The sequence below is a fragment of the Pantherophis guttatus genome, chromosome 7 (assembly GCF_059756535.1).
Source record: "Pantherophis guttatus breed Tessera chromosome 7, ASM5975653v1, whole genome shotgun sequence".
NCBI classification, from domain to species: Eukaryota; Metazoa; Chordata; class Lepidosauria; order Squamata; family Colubridae; genus Pantherophis; species Pantherophis guttatus.
The window spans coordinates 83,628,050-83,641,313 of record NC_142069.1 but is presented as its reverse complement, the minus strand read 5'-3'; the positions used below and the strand labels follow the sequence as shown (position 1 = coordinate 83,641,313).

Genomic DNA, 13,264 nt, shown 5'->3' with positions numbered 1-13,264 from the left:
ACGAAGGAGAGTAAACGAAGTTGTTCCCTGGAAATTGCCTCAGTCATCGTCCTTCTTTAAATAGGCTAAGGGAGTGGCCAATTAGCCCCAAGCCTTACTCTCGAGGAGACCTCCTCCTGAGGAGCCACTCCTGCCTTTTGGCAGCTCTGCACGCCGGTGCATTGAGAAGAGGCTCCTCTTCTTTGTCCTCTTCACTTAAGGGAGCTTCTGGAGGTTCTGAAGGCCCTGGCTGAATCCCCGCCTCTTCTCCAGCCTCCTCATTGTCAGACTTGAGTGCCAGCTGCACAGGCTGCTGATGCAGCACCACACCAGCCTCCTCGCTGTCGGAATCAGCTACTAGCTGCACAGGCCACTGACAACACTGTGAAACGTTTCTTGCCCACCTCATTCGCTTTTCTGAGAGCATTTCCCCCAAATCTCTAGCGGGGTTTTATTTTAGTTTAGAGCCATGGTAGTGCAGTGGATACAATGCAGTATTGCATACTATTCTGGCAACTGCCAGCAGTTCGATCCTGACTGGCCCAAGGTTGACTCAGCCTTCTGTCCTTCCGAGCTCGGTAAAATGAGAACCCATATTGTTGGGGGCAATAGCATGATTTTGTAAACTGCTTAGAGAGGGCTGTAAAGGACTGTGAGGTGGTATATAAGTCTAAGGGCTAGCGCTATTGCTATTCTGAGGAAAGACAGTCTAGAGGAAGTTGACCTTCCTTGGATTTCTCAAGATTCAGAACCTCTACATCCAACCCCAAAAGATTTGAGGATCTTGTCTACGATATCTCATGGAGCTTTGGAGGCAAAATGTCCTCTTCTCCCTTCCTCATGGCTCTGTGGAAGTGATTTATCACTTATAGCTTTTATGTACACTGAGAGCTTATGCACCGAAGACTTGTGTGTCCAATCACACTTGGCCAATAAAGAATTCTGTTCTGTTTTGTTCAGTTCTGTTTTTCTGCTCTGCTCTGCATGCTATGCTATGCTATGCTATGCTATGCTATGCTATGCTATGCTATGCTATGCTATGCTATGCTATGCTATGCTATGCTATGCTATTCTCTATTCATTTCCCTGCATTTTGTAGGCAAGGAGTTAAGGAGAGTCAGACAAAACACCTATCCACTGACCAGGGCTCTCCCTGGTGGTGCAGTGGTGAAAGTGCAGTATTGCAGGTAAACTCTGCCCACAGTCTGGAGTTTGATCCTAACCGGGCTCAAAGTTGACTTAGGCTTCCATCCTTCCGAGGATAGCAAAATGAGGACCCGGAATTGTTGGGGGGAATATGCAAATATTCTATATTGTAAACCACCCAGAGAGAGTGCTGAAAAGAGATATCGGGAAGTACTTAAGTCTAATGCTATGGCTACTGCTATTGGTATAGCATTGCAGGAGTCACTCTGCTTTAAATAAAAAAAAAAAAATGACCCAGGACTCGTCCAGAGAGTGTGCTTCTCTTTACTCAAAATTGAAGAAGAACTAATGGAAAAGAAGACAGGTTGATTCTCTGCTCAGCCCTATGTAACTTTCGTTCCCTTTTTTCTAAGGAAGAGGGAGACGGTTAACACACTGTTCGTCAATGTTTGTTGTAAATAGCCTATGTTGTCTGTTCATTTCTATACATGGATTGTCTATGGCTGTTGTGGTCCACCAGCAGCCTGCAGAGCTGGCAGTGGAGTCAGACAGTGAGGAGGCTGGGGAGGACAATGGGCCAGTCCTGGAGTCAGGGGGAGGCCCGTATGAGGGCTCTGCATCGGAGGCAGAGATGGGGCCAGGGCCATCTGGGAGTGATGTGCGGACTCCGGAGCCTCCAGAGACGGACAGCAGAGAGGCAGAGGAACAGGAGGAGCCTGTTCCTAGTGCACGTATGAAAAGAGCTGCCAGAAGGCAGGAGCAGATAAAGCAGAGAGGACGACTTGGTAGTAAGGCAAGGAGATGATTGGCCCCTCCCATAAGGCTTAAAAGAGCAGCAACAAGCCGTTGGGTTCTTTGTAGAAAAGCAATGTTGATTCCAGTGCTTCTTGTCAGCGTCTCTTGAGCTTTGTGGGGGTTTTGCCAAGAAAAGCCTTTGGCCGGTTGCCAAAGACATCAAAGGTTGTTAATAAGGCCGATGGACTGGTTATTAAGAATTTTGTTTTGGGAGATCAACATCAAAGAGGTTAGTGTCAACTTTTTTTACGCAGGTCGCCCTCAGGAAGTGAGGGGAGCCGAATGTCAACTTGCAAAGCTTTCAGGTTGCCATAAGCAGGAGGGAGGGAGAACTGATAGAGCTGATTAATTTCCCTAACTGAAGCTACATTCCATACATGCTTTCTCTCCGCAATCAGAAGGAGGGTGTTGGATTTCACAGCCAGCCAAAGTGGTTAATTGGAGAATGTGATTTATGATTTAGGCCAGGGAGGAGGGGAGAGACAGGGTCATAGAGGAACGTAAATCTACGTGGGATTAGTTCTAACTGCATCCGAATATTGCCGAAATGGTGCTCCTAATAAATGACTGTATTTCTTTTGAAGTTTGGCTCATGGCTCATGAATTAATTAGGGCATCTTTCGGAAACTTCACAGTTAGCTCCTTACCATGTGTTGCAGTCTTTTATCACTGTTTGTCCTGGTGCATATTCCTGTCCGTTGTGGAAACAGGGGCAATTCTCAGGGACCATGCATTTGTTTCCATGTCGCACCTAGAATGGAAATAGATGGATATTTAAACTTTTATACCCAATGAAATTTATACAGCTGCAGAAAAACCCAGGAGAACAAGCATTATCTGCAAGCTAACGGAGATCACAAATGATTCTTGTTCTAGCAATAGCAATAGCACTTATATACTGCTTGACATCGCTTTACAGCTCTCCCTAAGCGATTTACAGAGTCAGCATATTGCCTTCAAACAATCTGGGTCCTCATTTTACCAACTCTAGAAGGATGGAAAGCTGAATCAACCTTGAGCCTGGTGAGATTCGAACTGCCAAATTGCAGGCAGCCGGCAGTCAGCATAGGTAGCCTGAAGCAGTGGTGGGATTCAAATAATTTAACAATCGGTTCTCTGCCCTAATGACCAGCTGGGTGGGGGTGGCCATGGTGGGTGTGGCCAGGGGGTGTGACAAGCAGCACTCGGCCTCCTGCACCCCCCTGGGAGCAAAAACGGGCAGCAGGGGAGGGGATGCATCTCCCCCCGCACCCCATTTTGGGCTTAGTAGGCCTCCCTGCAGCCTCCTGGGAGTGAAAATGGGCCATGGGGAGGTACTGTACCTCCTGTGCCCCCTTTTAGGCCTAGTAGGCCTCCCTGCACTTACCTGGGACCAAAAATGGGGGCATGGGGACTCCTGGAAGGGGCGGGGTGGGGAGGGGCATTGCCAGTGTTAGGATATGGTTTAAGCCTAACAGGTTGTTCAGGCAATATATGTGTTCTATAACTTTAAATGTATTCTGTAACTTTAAGATGTAATGCTGAGTAATTGTACTGATGAGTCATTGTAACTGACTGCTGACTGACTGCTGACTGCAATTATCCTAATTGTACTGTTGAGTCATTGCACTGCTGACTTCACTTATCTTAAGTGGATAATTACTAGTGTAAACTGTATATAAGAAGGGAGCTGAGCGATAGTCATTGTTGGACCTGCTCTCATCATTGTTGGACCTGCTCTCATCTTTGTTGGACTTGCTCTCATCATGGATGGATCTGCTACCATCGTGATTTGTTACCAGCGTTGAATTGCTATTTATTACCTACTGCTGTTTTTGTATGGTAAGAAGTTTTCTGTAACTCCGGACTGATTTGAATGGCTAAAGACTTGGATTGACTAAAAGACTATGCAACTGTTTTTCACTACAAAGTAAAAAACTTTGTTAAACCAGTTTGTATGAATTGTATTCATTGCTCTCAGTACCGTTTCTCTGTGCATTTGCTCTGCTGGTTGGTTAACACAACAATATCCTTAACTGCCAGGCAGCATTTTAACTACCGGTTCACCTAAACTGGTCCAAACCGGTTGAATCCCACCACTAAGCAACTCAGCCTGGTGACCTAATTCTTTTTAAAAAGTCATTATAGTGTCATTCCAATATGAAGAGTAGAGAAGATCTGTTTCCCTCCTCAGCTATTTATCAAGGCTCCCCTTACAATATTCCTATGCTGGCAAGTAGACTAATTCACCATTGGCTTCATTGATTGAATTAAGCGCACGCAGTTTAGTGAATTCACATTTGTAAAAACGAAATCAAATTAAGAAATCAAATTAATTCAATAAAGCATGTTTCAATAATGAATTACATCTCAATCATTTGTCTGCTGAACGAATTGAAAAATTGGCCAGGTTGATGGAACACAGTAAATCATAAATAGTAATGGACAACCTTCAATGGGTAGAGCTGAAATTAAAGAGGTTCCAGACTATGGATGGACACCAAAAATGGAAAAGGATCTGCTGTTGTTTCACAAAAATGTCTTTGAAAATTAGTGTTAAAACAGGAATAAAGCAAATGTAAATGCACTTCAACCTGCATTTACTCTAGTGCTGACACAATCATTTTTTAAAAAATTAACTGTGTGATGATTTTGGTGGTTCTTCATAAAAATAAATGAAGAATGTATTGTTCATCTCAGCTAAAGGTATTAGTAGCGATATGACACTGCCTTCTTCCTAGGTTGAGAGAGAGAGAGACTGGCTCAAGGTCACTCATCTAGCTTCATGCTGTAGAAAGTTAGCACCTACCCGTCTCCTAGATGAATGAAATATTTTGAGAAATATGAAGATGGCAGAATATTATATTTCCCTGGATGAGAAATGAAGAAACATGCTCTTGGAAAGCAGCCCCCACCTTCCTTAATAGCCCACAGCAGATGTAAGAGATAAAGAGATAGCTAGTTCTATTCATAAGCAAATAGCCCTCACTCAAGAGCCAACAAAAGTAGGATTAGCCCTCAGCCACAATAGGAATTGCCCAATGCCCTTTCAGTACACAAGCCTTTTCATTGCATCATCTCAGCAGTCCAAACTTCAACCAAACCTGGAAACTCAGACAACCTATAGAGCCACCTATGGCCCCTACATAACCCCTACAACAGCCAATAGAATACATGTTCTTGCACAGGAACAGGAAGTTCAAGTGCAAAGCCCAAGAGAAGGTATAAAAGCCACCCACTCTCTCAACTCCATGTGGTCCATGCTGCACCAGAATCACACGTCCTTAATGGTTCTGCGTCATCATTAAACCATCTTTCCAATCAGCCTCCATGTTTCCAGTGTCTTTCTCCCGGCTTGGAACTGAACCAGATGGATATTTCTTCCAACAATGCTTAAGGTTGGACTAGAACTCCCAGTCTCCCGGTTTCTAGACTAGTGCCTTAAATACCCCAAACCAGCTCTCCCCTTTCCAACCTTTTCCAAGTCTTAAAATCACACCGTTCCACAATGACTCTCCTAGGTGGCAGCATCTAGCCAACCTTGCAATTTAGGTTATGTTAGTGACAATTTTAGGGACGTGATGGCTCAGTGGCTAAGATGCTGAGCTTGTCGATCGAAAGGTCGGCAGTTCAGCAGTTCGAATCCCTAGTGCCGCCTAACGGGGTGAGCTCCCGTGACTTGTCCCAGCTTCTGCCAACCTAGCAGTTCAAAAGCACGTAAAAAATGCAAATAGAAAAATAGGGACCACCTTTGGTGGGAAGGTAACAGAGTCCCATGTGCCTTTGGCATTTAGTCATGCCGACCACATGACCACGGAGACGGCTTCGGACAGCGCTGGCTCTTCAGCTTTGAAACGGAGATGAGCACCGCCCCCTAGATTCGGGAACGACTAGCACATGTGCAAGGGGAACCTTTACCTTTACCTAGTGTCAATTTGTACCTGGTTTGAAGACTATCCAAACTGCCAGAGTCATAGCCTAGTCCCATATCGGCGGGCACGCGAGTGTTGCCCTAGCTCAGCTCCAGTGCGCGCATCTGATTTTCGGGCCTTCTGGGCTCACTGGAAGTCGGCAAACGGGTCATTTCCAGCCTCCAGAGGGCCTCCGGGGCAATGGGGAAGTCCCACTTTTGCCCTCCCCAGGCTCCTAGAAAGTCTCTGGAGCCCAGGGAGGGCAAAAAACGGGACTTCCGGGCCCACTGGAAGTCGGCAAATGGGCTACTTCCGGCCTCCAGAGGGCCTCTGGTGGGGGTGGGGAAGGCCATTTTCACCCTCTCCAGGCTCCAAGAAAGCCTCTGGAGCCTGTATTCTGTCCCCGTCCCACACACGCACCCCCACAGACGGCCCGGAGTTAATAAGCCACACGACAGAATCTTTGAAGATAAAGCTGGCAGCAACCCAGTGGCTAGGTGCCAATTCAGACTTTACTCACACAAAACAAAGATTAGACTGCAAGCATTCCGATAAAGCAGGCAAAGTTTCAACAATACAAGGATTAGTCCAAATGCAATCCGACAAGGCAGGCAGAAGTCCAGTAACGCAGAGATCATGAATTATTTCTAGTTTTTGCTCGTCACAAACTGAACCGGCCACCACACCCACATTTATACCCTGTGGGGTGTGGTCCAGTGACTCAGCTAATCTCTGGCACGTCTTCCCCTCTGCTGCGCACGCTTCTCCCTGCACCGCGGGTCCAGCCAGCACTTATCTACTTCGTCGCTGACCACCTGTGGCTGCGGGGACGTGCTTGGCTCTGAGCCTATCTTTTGGCCTTCGGTGTCCTCCAGAGGCATTGCCAGAGAGAAGAGTCCTGGAGAGGGAGGCCTTGCCAACTCCTCTCCTTCACTCTCAGAGTCTGCATCTGTCGATAGCCCAGGCTCAGGCAATGGAGCCACAACAGCCTGGGGAGGGCGAAAAATGGGCATACCGTGCCCACCGTGCCATCGCATACCAAAAGCGGGGGGGTCACGTACGCATGCGTGGGGGGGTGGGGCGCTTTGAATTATAGGTATGGGCACACACGCACACGACCCCCTCCCCGTGTTCTCTCTGCTTTTGGCATGCGACGGCAAAAAGGTTAACCATCACTGGCCTAGTCTAACTAAGTTGAAAATAGCTAACACATCTGTATGATGTCATGCTCAAGTCTGTTCATGCAACCGTCCTCCAACCTTATTTCATAATTAGATTTTTTTTAAAAATGTTATTCCATTCTTGTGCAGAAACTGTTCCGTTAATTAGAAAAACACTGAATCTACTGATGATTTGGTTTTAGTAATATTGGACATTGTAAGAGCATCTGGCCATGGTTGGAGGGTTATTTGACATATTAAATGACTAATTATAAGTCCAGCTCAAAGCTCTGGATCAACGAATCTCTATAAATGAGAAGCACAGCCGGTTAAAAAAAATTTGAACGATGATCTGCAGCCTGAAGCAACTAATGAGATTTTAATTCCTTTGGATGTTCTGAACCTTCTCTAAAAAAATTCCCCGTCGTTTTTGACACACAGGGATACCAAAAGCTGCAATATTTCCTAATTGCTCCTAAGTTTTAAAGCAGAGAAGCAAACTCTGGAAGTTGGACAGAGTGAAAAAAGGTGAACAATATTGCCCTCTAGTGTCCATAAAATTCTACTTCTACTTTATCAATTTGGGTCCCATCAGAAGGGGAACATTTACCTTTACCTTTATCTAGTCAACTAACAATCAGCGCTAAAGTGGATCTAGGTAAGACTTAATGGAACTCAAGAGGGGTTGGACAGGGATCACTTGTGGCAACGTAATGATTCCAATCTGATTCCTGTATTGACTCCGCCCCAGGCTCTGCCTCTTGTTCTACACAGTTACTTCGTCAGGAATTTCAGTTGCTATTACTTAGTGTTATAGTTTGCTATTTTATTATGTCATTTTTTTTTTTTGCATTTTAATTATTTTACTGTAAGACAGAAATGCACGCCCCTCAGATCCCTGCTGGATAGGAGGGGCATATAAAGGCTAGAAGAATAAGTACTGTGTTTCCCCAAAAAATAAGACCCTGTCTTATATTTTTTGCCACCAAAAAAAGGCACCAGGTCTTATTTTGGGGGGGGGCTTGTTGTCCACTGACTCACTTCACTTGCACACATCGCCCCCGGCCTCTTTTTCACTATCAGAGGCCTTCAGGAACTTGTTCGTCCGATCAAGGCCAGCAAAGCTTTCCTGAAGGTCTCTGTAGCCGATAACAGAGCTCTGGATCGATCTGAAACTCTGTTATCGGCTACAGAGGCCTTCAGGAAAGCCTTGCCAGCAGAAGAAATGGGCCAAAGTGTGAGAGGCCTGACTGCAACTATCTGAAGGTAAGTAGTAGGACAACTCCACCACTCTCATACCCACCCTAGCTTAATTTTTACCTGTGCACCCTAGAGTGGTGGGGATCTTATTTTGGGGGACTTATTTGGGGAGTAGGGCTTATATATCAGAAGGGGCCCGCAACTTGGGCGTCCTCCTGGACGCGCGGCTGTCTTTAGAAGGGCATATGACGGCCGTGGCCAGGGGGGCTTTTTATCAGGTTCGCCTGATACGCCAGTTGCGCCCCTTTCTGGATCGGGACTCCCTACACACAGTCACTCAAGCACTCGTCACCTCTCGTCTGGATTATTGTAATGCTCTCTACATGGGGCTCCCCTTGGGGTACACCCGGAGGCTCCAACTGGTGCAGAATGCGGCCGCGCGGGGGCTTATGGGAGCGACGGGGCGTTCCGATGTGACTCCTCTCCTGCGCGAGCTGCATTGGCTTCCGGTGGACTTCTGGGTGCACTTCAAGGTGTTGGTGATCACCTTTAAAGCGCTCCATGGCTTAGGGCCAGGGTACTTACGGGACCATCTTCTGCCACCAATTGCCTCCCACCGGCCAGTTCGCTCCCACAGAGAGGGCCTCCTCAGGGTGCCGTCGGCTAGACAATGCCGGCTGGCGACCCCCAGGAGGAGAGCCTTCTCTGTGGTGGCACCTACCCTCTGGAACAATCTACCCCCAGAGATACAAGTGATCTCCGACATCCGGACCTTTCGTCGGGCCCTAAAAACTCATCTCTTTCAGTTAGCCGGTCTCTCTTGATTTTATGGTTGGTTTTAAATTTTGATATGGATTTTAAATTGATAAATTTTAAACTATGGGCCAAATTTAATTATTTTAAATCTATTTTTAATCGTACTTATGTATAAATGTTTTTATTTTGGCTGTTCACCGCCCTGAGTCCGAAAGGAGAAGGGCGGTATAGAAATTCGAATAATAAATAAATAAATAAATAAATATCGGGCGCACATGTAAAAATCAAGCTACGGTTTACTTTCTAAGTAAGTTGCCCTGCTGCCTCCTGCACAATTTTTCTTGAATAACCTCAACTTTCTTACCCATCCAGTCGGGCAAAGGCAACCCGAGATGCATCCGTGACTGACGCAACCCAGATCGTAATTCTGACAGGTCTTCATACATTCCACTCCTTTCACTCTTGGGTCATTTGCCGGACAGACAAACGTGGTCATCGGATGCTTGCAAGAGACACTCCGTTTTGCTTTAAGGTAAGAAAGAAAGAAGGGCACGGTCAGTCCATGAGAAATCCTTACAAAGACATAGAAAGGTCCAACGATGTTACAGTAAGACGACTGCAGTGGCAAATACGCAATTGCACTGCTGATGGTAAAACTGCTAAACAATGTGTGTTGAAAAGATATTAAACTATTAAAGGTAAAGAGAAAATCAGATACAAAAATAGAAATGTAACATAGAATTGGAAGGAGTCCCCGACAAAATACAGCACATTTTACTATGTTTCCCCCAAAATGCACTCAAAAGCCTGATTGGGCTTATTATCAGGGGATGTCTTATTTTGGGGGAAACAGGGTAATAGGATTTTTGTTTCTTTTAATGACCCTGTAATTGCTTGCATCAGGGTGGAGTCAGGAAATTGAATGAAGCTGTATTTACTGGCCAGATGCCCTTCCTGACACCTAGGCGCAGTTCACAGCAGATATTTTCTCTTTGCATCCAGAGAGAGAAATATCTATTTCTCCATCCATTCATTTATTAGATTTTTATTTTCTTTGTGTGTGTATGTGTGTCTACACACACACACACACACATATATATTGGCAGGGATAAGCACCCCTAACCCCAGGCCTGGGAACAACATCTGTGGGACCTCTGGAACATTTGAAATAAAGAAAGCTAAGAATCCGCACATCTTTTATGCTCCTAATAAATCCATAATCACGAGGGGCTTTTTCCTGTTTTCACATATTGAGCATTGGATATTATTTTCTGCAGAGATAGGGGGCAGCTAGACAAACTAGCATGGTCATATATAAACTTCAGGGAAACTACACTATTTTTTTAATAAAAAGATGATTTTTTTTCCTTAGTAACTTTTGATGCACTACTATAAAGATGAGTGGAAGAATATACTGTAAGTTTCTGATTTTTTAAAAAAATTTAAACTTCAAGCTTTCAAGGCAATGGTCTCCTTTTCAAAGTTCATCTAAGGACATTTTTTTTGTTTAAGTCATCATGAACAAAAGAAAGAAACCATTATTTCCATACATGAAAGAAAAGTAAAATCAACTCAGCAGAAGCAATTCTTGAAAAACAAAAAGATAAAAAGTTATAAGAGGAAGAGGAAGAAGAAGAAGAAGAAGAAGAAGAAGAAGAAGAAGAAGAAGAAGAAGAAGAAGAAGAAGAAGAAGAGGAGGAGGAGGAGGAGGAGGAGGAGGAGGAGGAGGAGGAGGAGGAGGAGGAGGAGGAGGAGGAAGAAGAAGAAGAAGAAGAAGAAGAAGAAGAAGAAGAAGAAGAAGAAGAAGAAGAAGAAGAAGAAGAAGAAGAAGAAGAAGAAGAAGAGGGGAGGAGAAGGAGAAGGGGAGGAGGAGGAGGAAGAGGAAGGACGACGAGGAGGAGGAGGAGGAGGAGGAGAAGGAGAAGGAGAAGGAGAAGGAGAAGGAGAAGAAGAGAAAAGAAAAAGAAAAAAATTAATAAGAGAAAATTTAAAGTAGAGAAAAGGCTAAAAGGAAGCCATAGCAAAAATTCCATCCAATTATTATTTATTTATTTATTTATTATTATTTTATTCAATTTGTATACCGCCCTTCTACTAGTGGACTCAGGGCGGTGCACAGCCAGAACTAATTTAAAACATTTCAAAAGGTAGACAAATAGTAGTGTTCTTTTAAATAAAAATTCAAGGATTAGTGGTAATAAACAGTATTTAAAAAAAAAAAAAACTCTAACTCCTTCAACTTAAATGTTCATATAGACTGAAGTTTAATTTTACTGAAGTCCTGGATCCAGTTTTTTTTTTTAAATCAAAATTAATTCACAGCAAAGCTTCTCCAAAAGCCACGCTCCTCCCTCCGTGTAAAATAAGAGGCCAATAACAGAAAGGAAGACAGAAAAACAAAAAGAGATGCACATGTTCAAAAAGCAGACTTACCTCTGGCAGAACGATGATTTTGGAAGAGAACATCTGGAAGGAAACTTCCTGGAAGTCTTTGGGAGCTGCAATGCATGATGCCATTTTCACAATAGCTGGAAAGAGAAAGGAGCAGAAGGCTTTAAAAACTAATGGCCATGTCTTCCTTAACCATCATGGCCTTTCCTGGTTGACCTCTGGGGTCAGTGACCTTCAGCCCTCAAAAGCTGCCAGTTCTTAGAGGCCAAAACATAGTTTTTTGCAGAAATGCTGGGAAAATGCTGGCATTGTACAGCAGGACAATGTCCTACCTGTCAATGACTACTTCAGCTTCAACCGCAACAATACACGAGCACACAATAGATACAAACTTAAGATAAACTGCTCCAAACTTGATTGCAGAAAATACAACTTTAGCAACAGAGTGGTCAACGCCTGGAATGCACTACTTGACCCCGTTGTTACATCCTCAAACCCTCACAGCTTCAACCTCAAACTGTCTACCGTGGACCTCACCCCATTCCTAAGAGGTGCGTACAGGGGGCGTGCAAAAGTGCACCAGCGTGCCTACCGTCCCTGTCCTACTGTCCCCATTTATTTTTACTCCTTTCATGTGCTCATGTCCATGTTTATACTTATACCTGTTATCTCATACATGTTTATTTTATTTTAGTTTATTTTAGTTCAGTGGTGAAATGTAAAATTTGTTGCTACCGGTTCTGTGGGCGTGGCTTGGTGGGGGGGGGGTGGTAATGTGACTGGGTGGGCATAACCAACTTTTTTTTTTTTAACTTTTAAAATCATTTTTTCTACATTTTTTCTACATTTTTTCGGTCGAAGAGGTTGTTAAAAAATGCTTTTAAAAGCCTCTGACGATCAGGCAACTCAGCTGGGATCGTCAGAGGCTTTTAAAAGCATTTTTTTCCCTACAACCTCTTCAGCCGAAGAGGTTGTAGAAAAAAATGCTTTTAAAAGCCTCTGATGATCCCAGCTGAGCCACGCAATCATCAGAGGCTTTTTTTTTTTTTTTTTTTACTTTTAAAAGCATTTTTTCGGCCGAAGAGGTTGTAGAAAAAATGCTTTTAAAATTTTTTAAAAAAACACCCTCTGATGATCGCGCGGCTCAGCTGGGCATGGGGGGGGGTGCGCAGGGATTTTTGCTACTGGTTCTCCGAACCACCCGCCGCCATCGCTACTGGATCAGGCGATCCAATTCGAACCAGGAGCATTTCACCCCTGGTTTAGTTTATTGTTGTCATTGCACATGGTACAACGAAATTAAATGCCGTCTTCAGTGTACATTATAACTATAAAAATAAAAAACACAAACATACATCCTTTACATTCTATATCATTGAAATTGAAAAGCCGATATTGCACTATACCGTAGAATTCAGTATGGTTATTGCCCTGGGATAGGAGCTGTTTTTCAGCCTATTTGTCCTTGTTTTTAATTATCCTGTACCGTCACCCAGATGGTAATAGTTCAAAAAAAAAGGGGGGGGGTGCCCAGAATAAGATGGATCTTTAAGAATGTTTTGAGGAGAGGAGAGGAGAGGGGAGGGGAGGAGAGGAGAGGAGAGGAGAGGAGAGGAGAGGGGAGGGGAGGAGAGGAGAGGAGAGGAGAGGGGAGGGGAGGAGAGGGGAGGGGAGGGGAGGGGAGGGGAGGGGAGGGGAGGGAAGAGGAGAGGAGAGGAGAGGAGAGGAGAGGAGAGGAGAGGAGAGGACAGGACAGGACAGGACAGGACAGGACAGGACAGGAGAGGAGAGGAGAGGAGAGGAGAGGAGAGGAGAGGAGAGGAGAGGAGAGGAGAGGAGAGGACAGGAGTGAATGGAATGGAATGGAATGGAATGGGAATAGAGTAGAGGTAGAGCTAAGGTGGAGTAGAGTAGAGTAGAGTAGAGTAGAGTAGAATAGAATAGAAT

The 13,264-nt window shown here is 44.7% G+C and overlaps 1 protein-coding gene across 1 annotated transcript in view; it reads right to left on the bottom strand.

Moving 5' to 3' along the window:
- VWF (von Willebrand factor) overlaps positions 1–13,264 on the bottom strand; it is a 195,543-nt gene that overhangs the window by 100,901 nt on the left and 81,378 nt on the right. The window contains exons 17-19 of the mRNA XM_060684131.2: positions 11,360–11,454; positions 9,291–9,451; positions 2,568–2,671 (exon numbers count right to left, since the gene is read on the bottom strand). Coding sequence (XP_060540114.2) covers positions 2,568–2,671; positions 9,291–9,451; positions 11,360–11,454 — 360 coding nt within the window. The remainder of the gene's footprint in view (positions 1–2,567; positions 2,672–9,290; positions 9,452–11,359; positions 11,455–13,264) is intronic.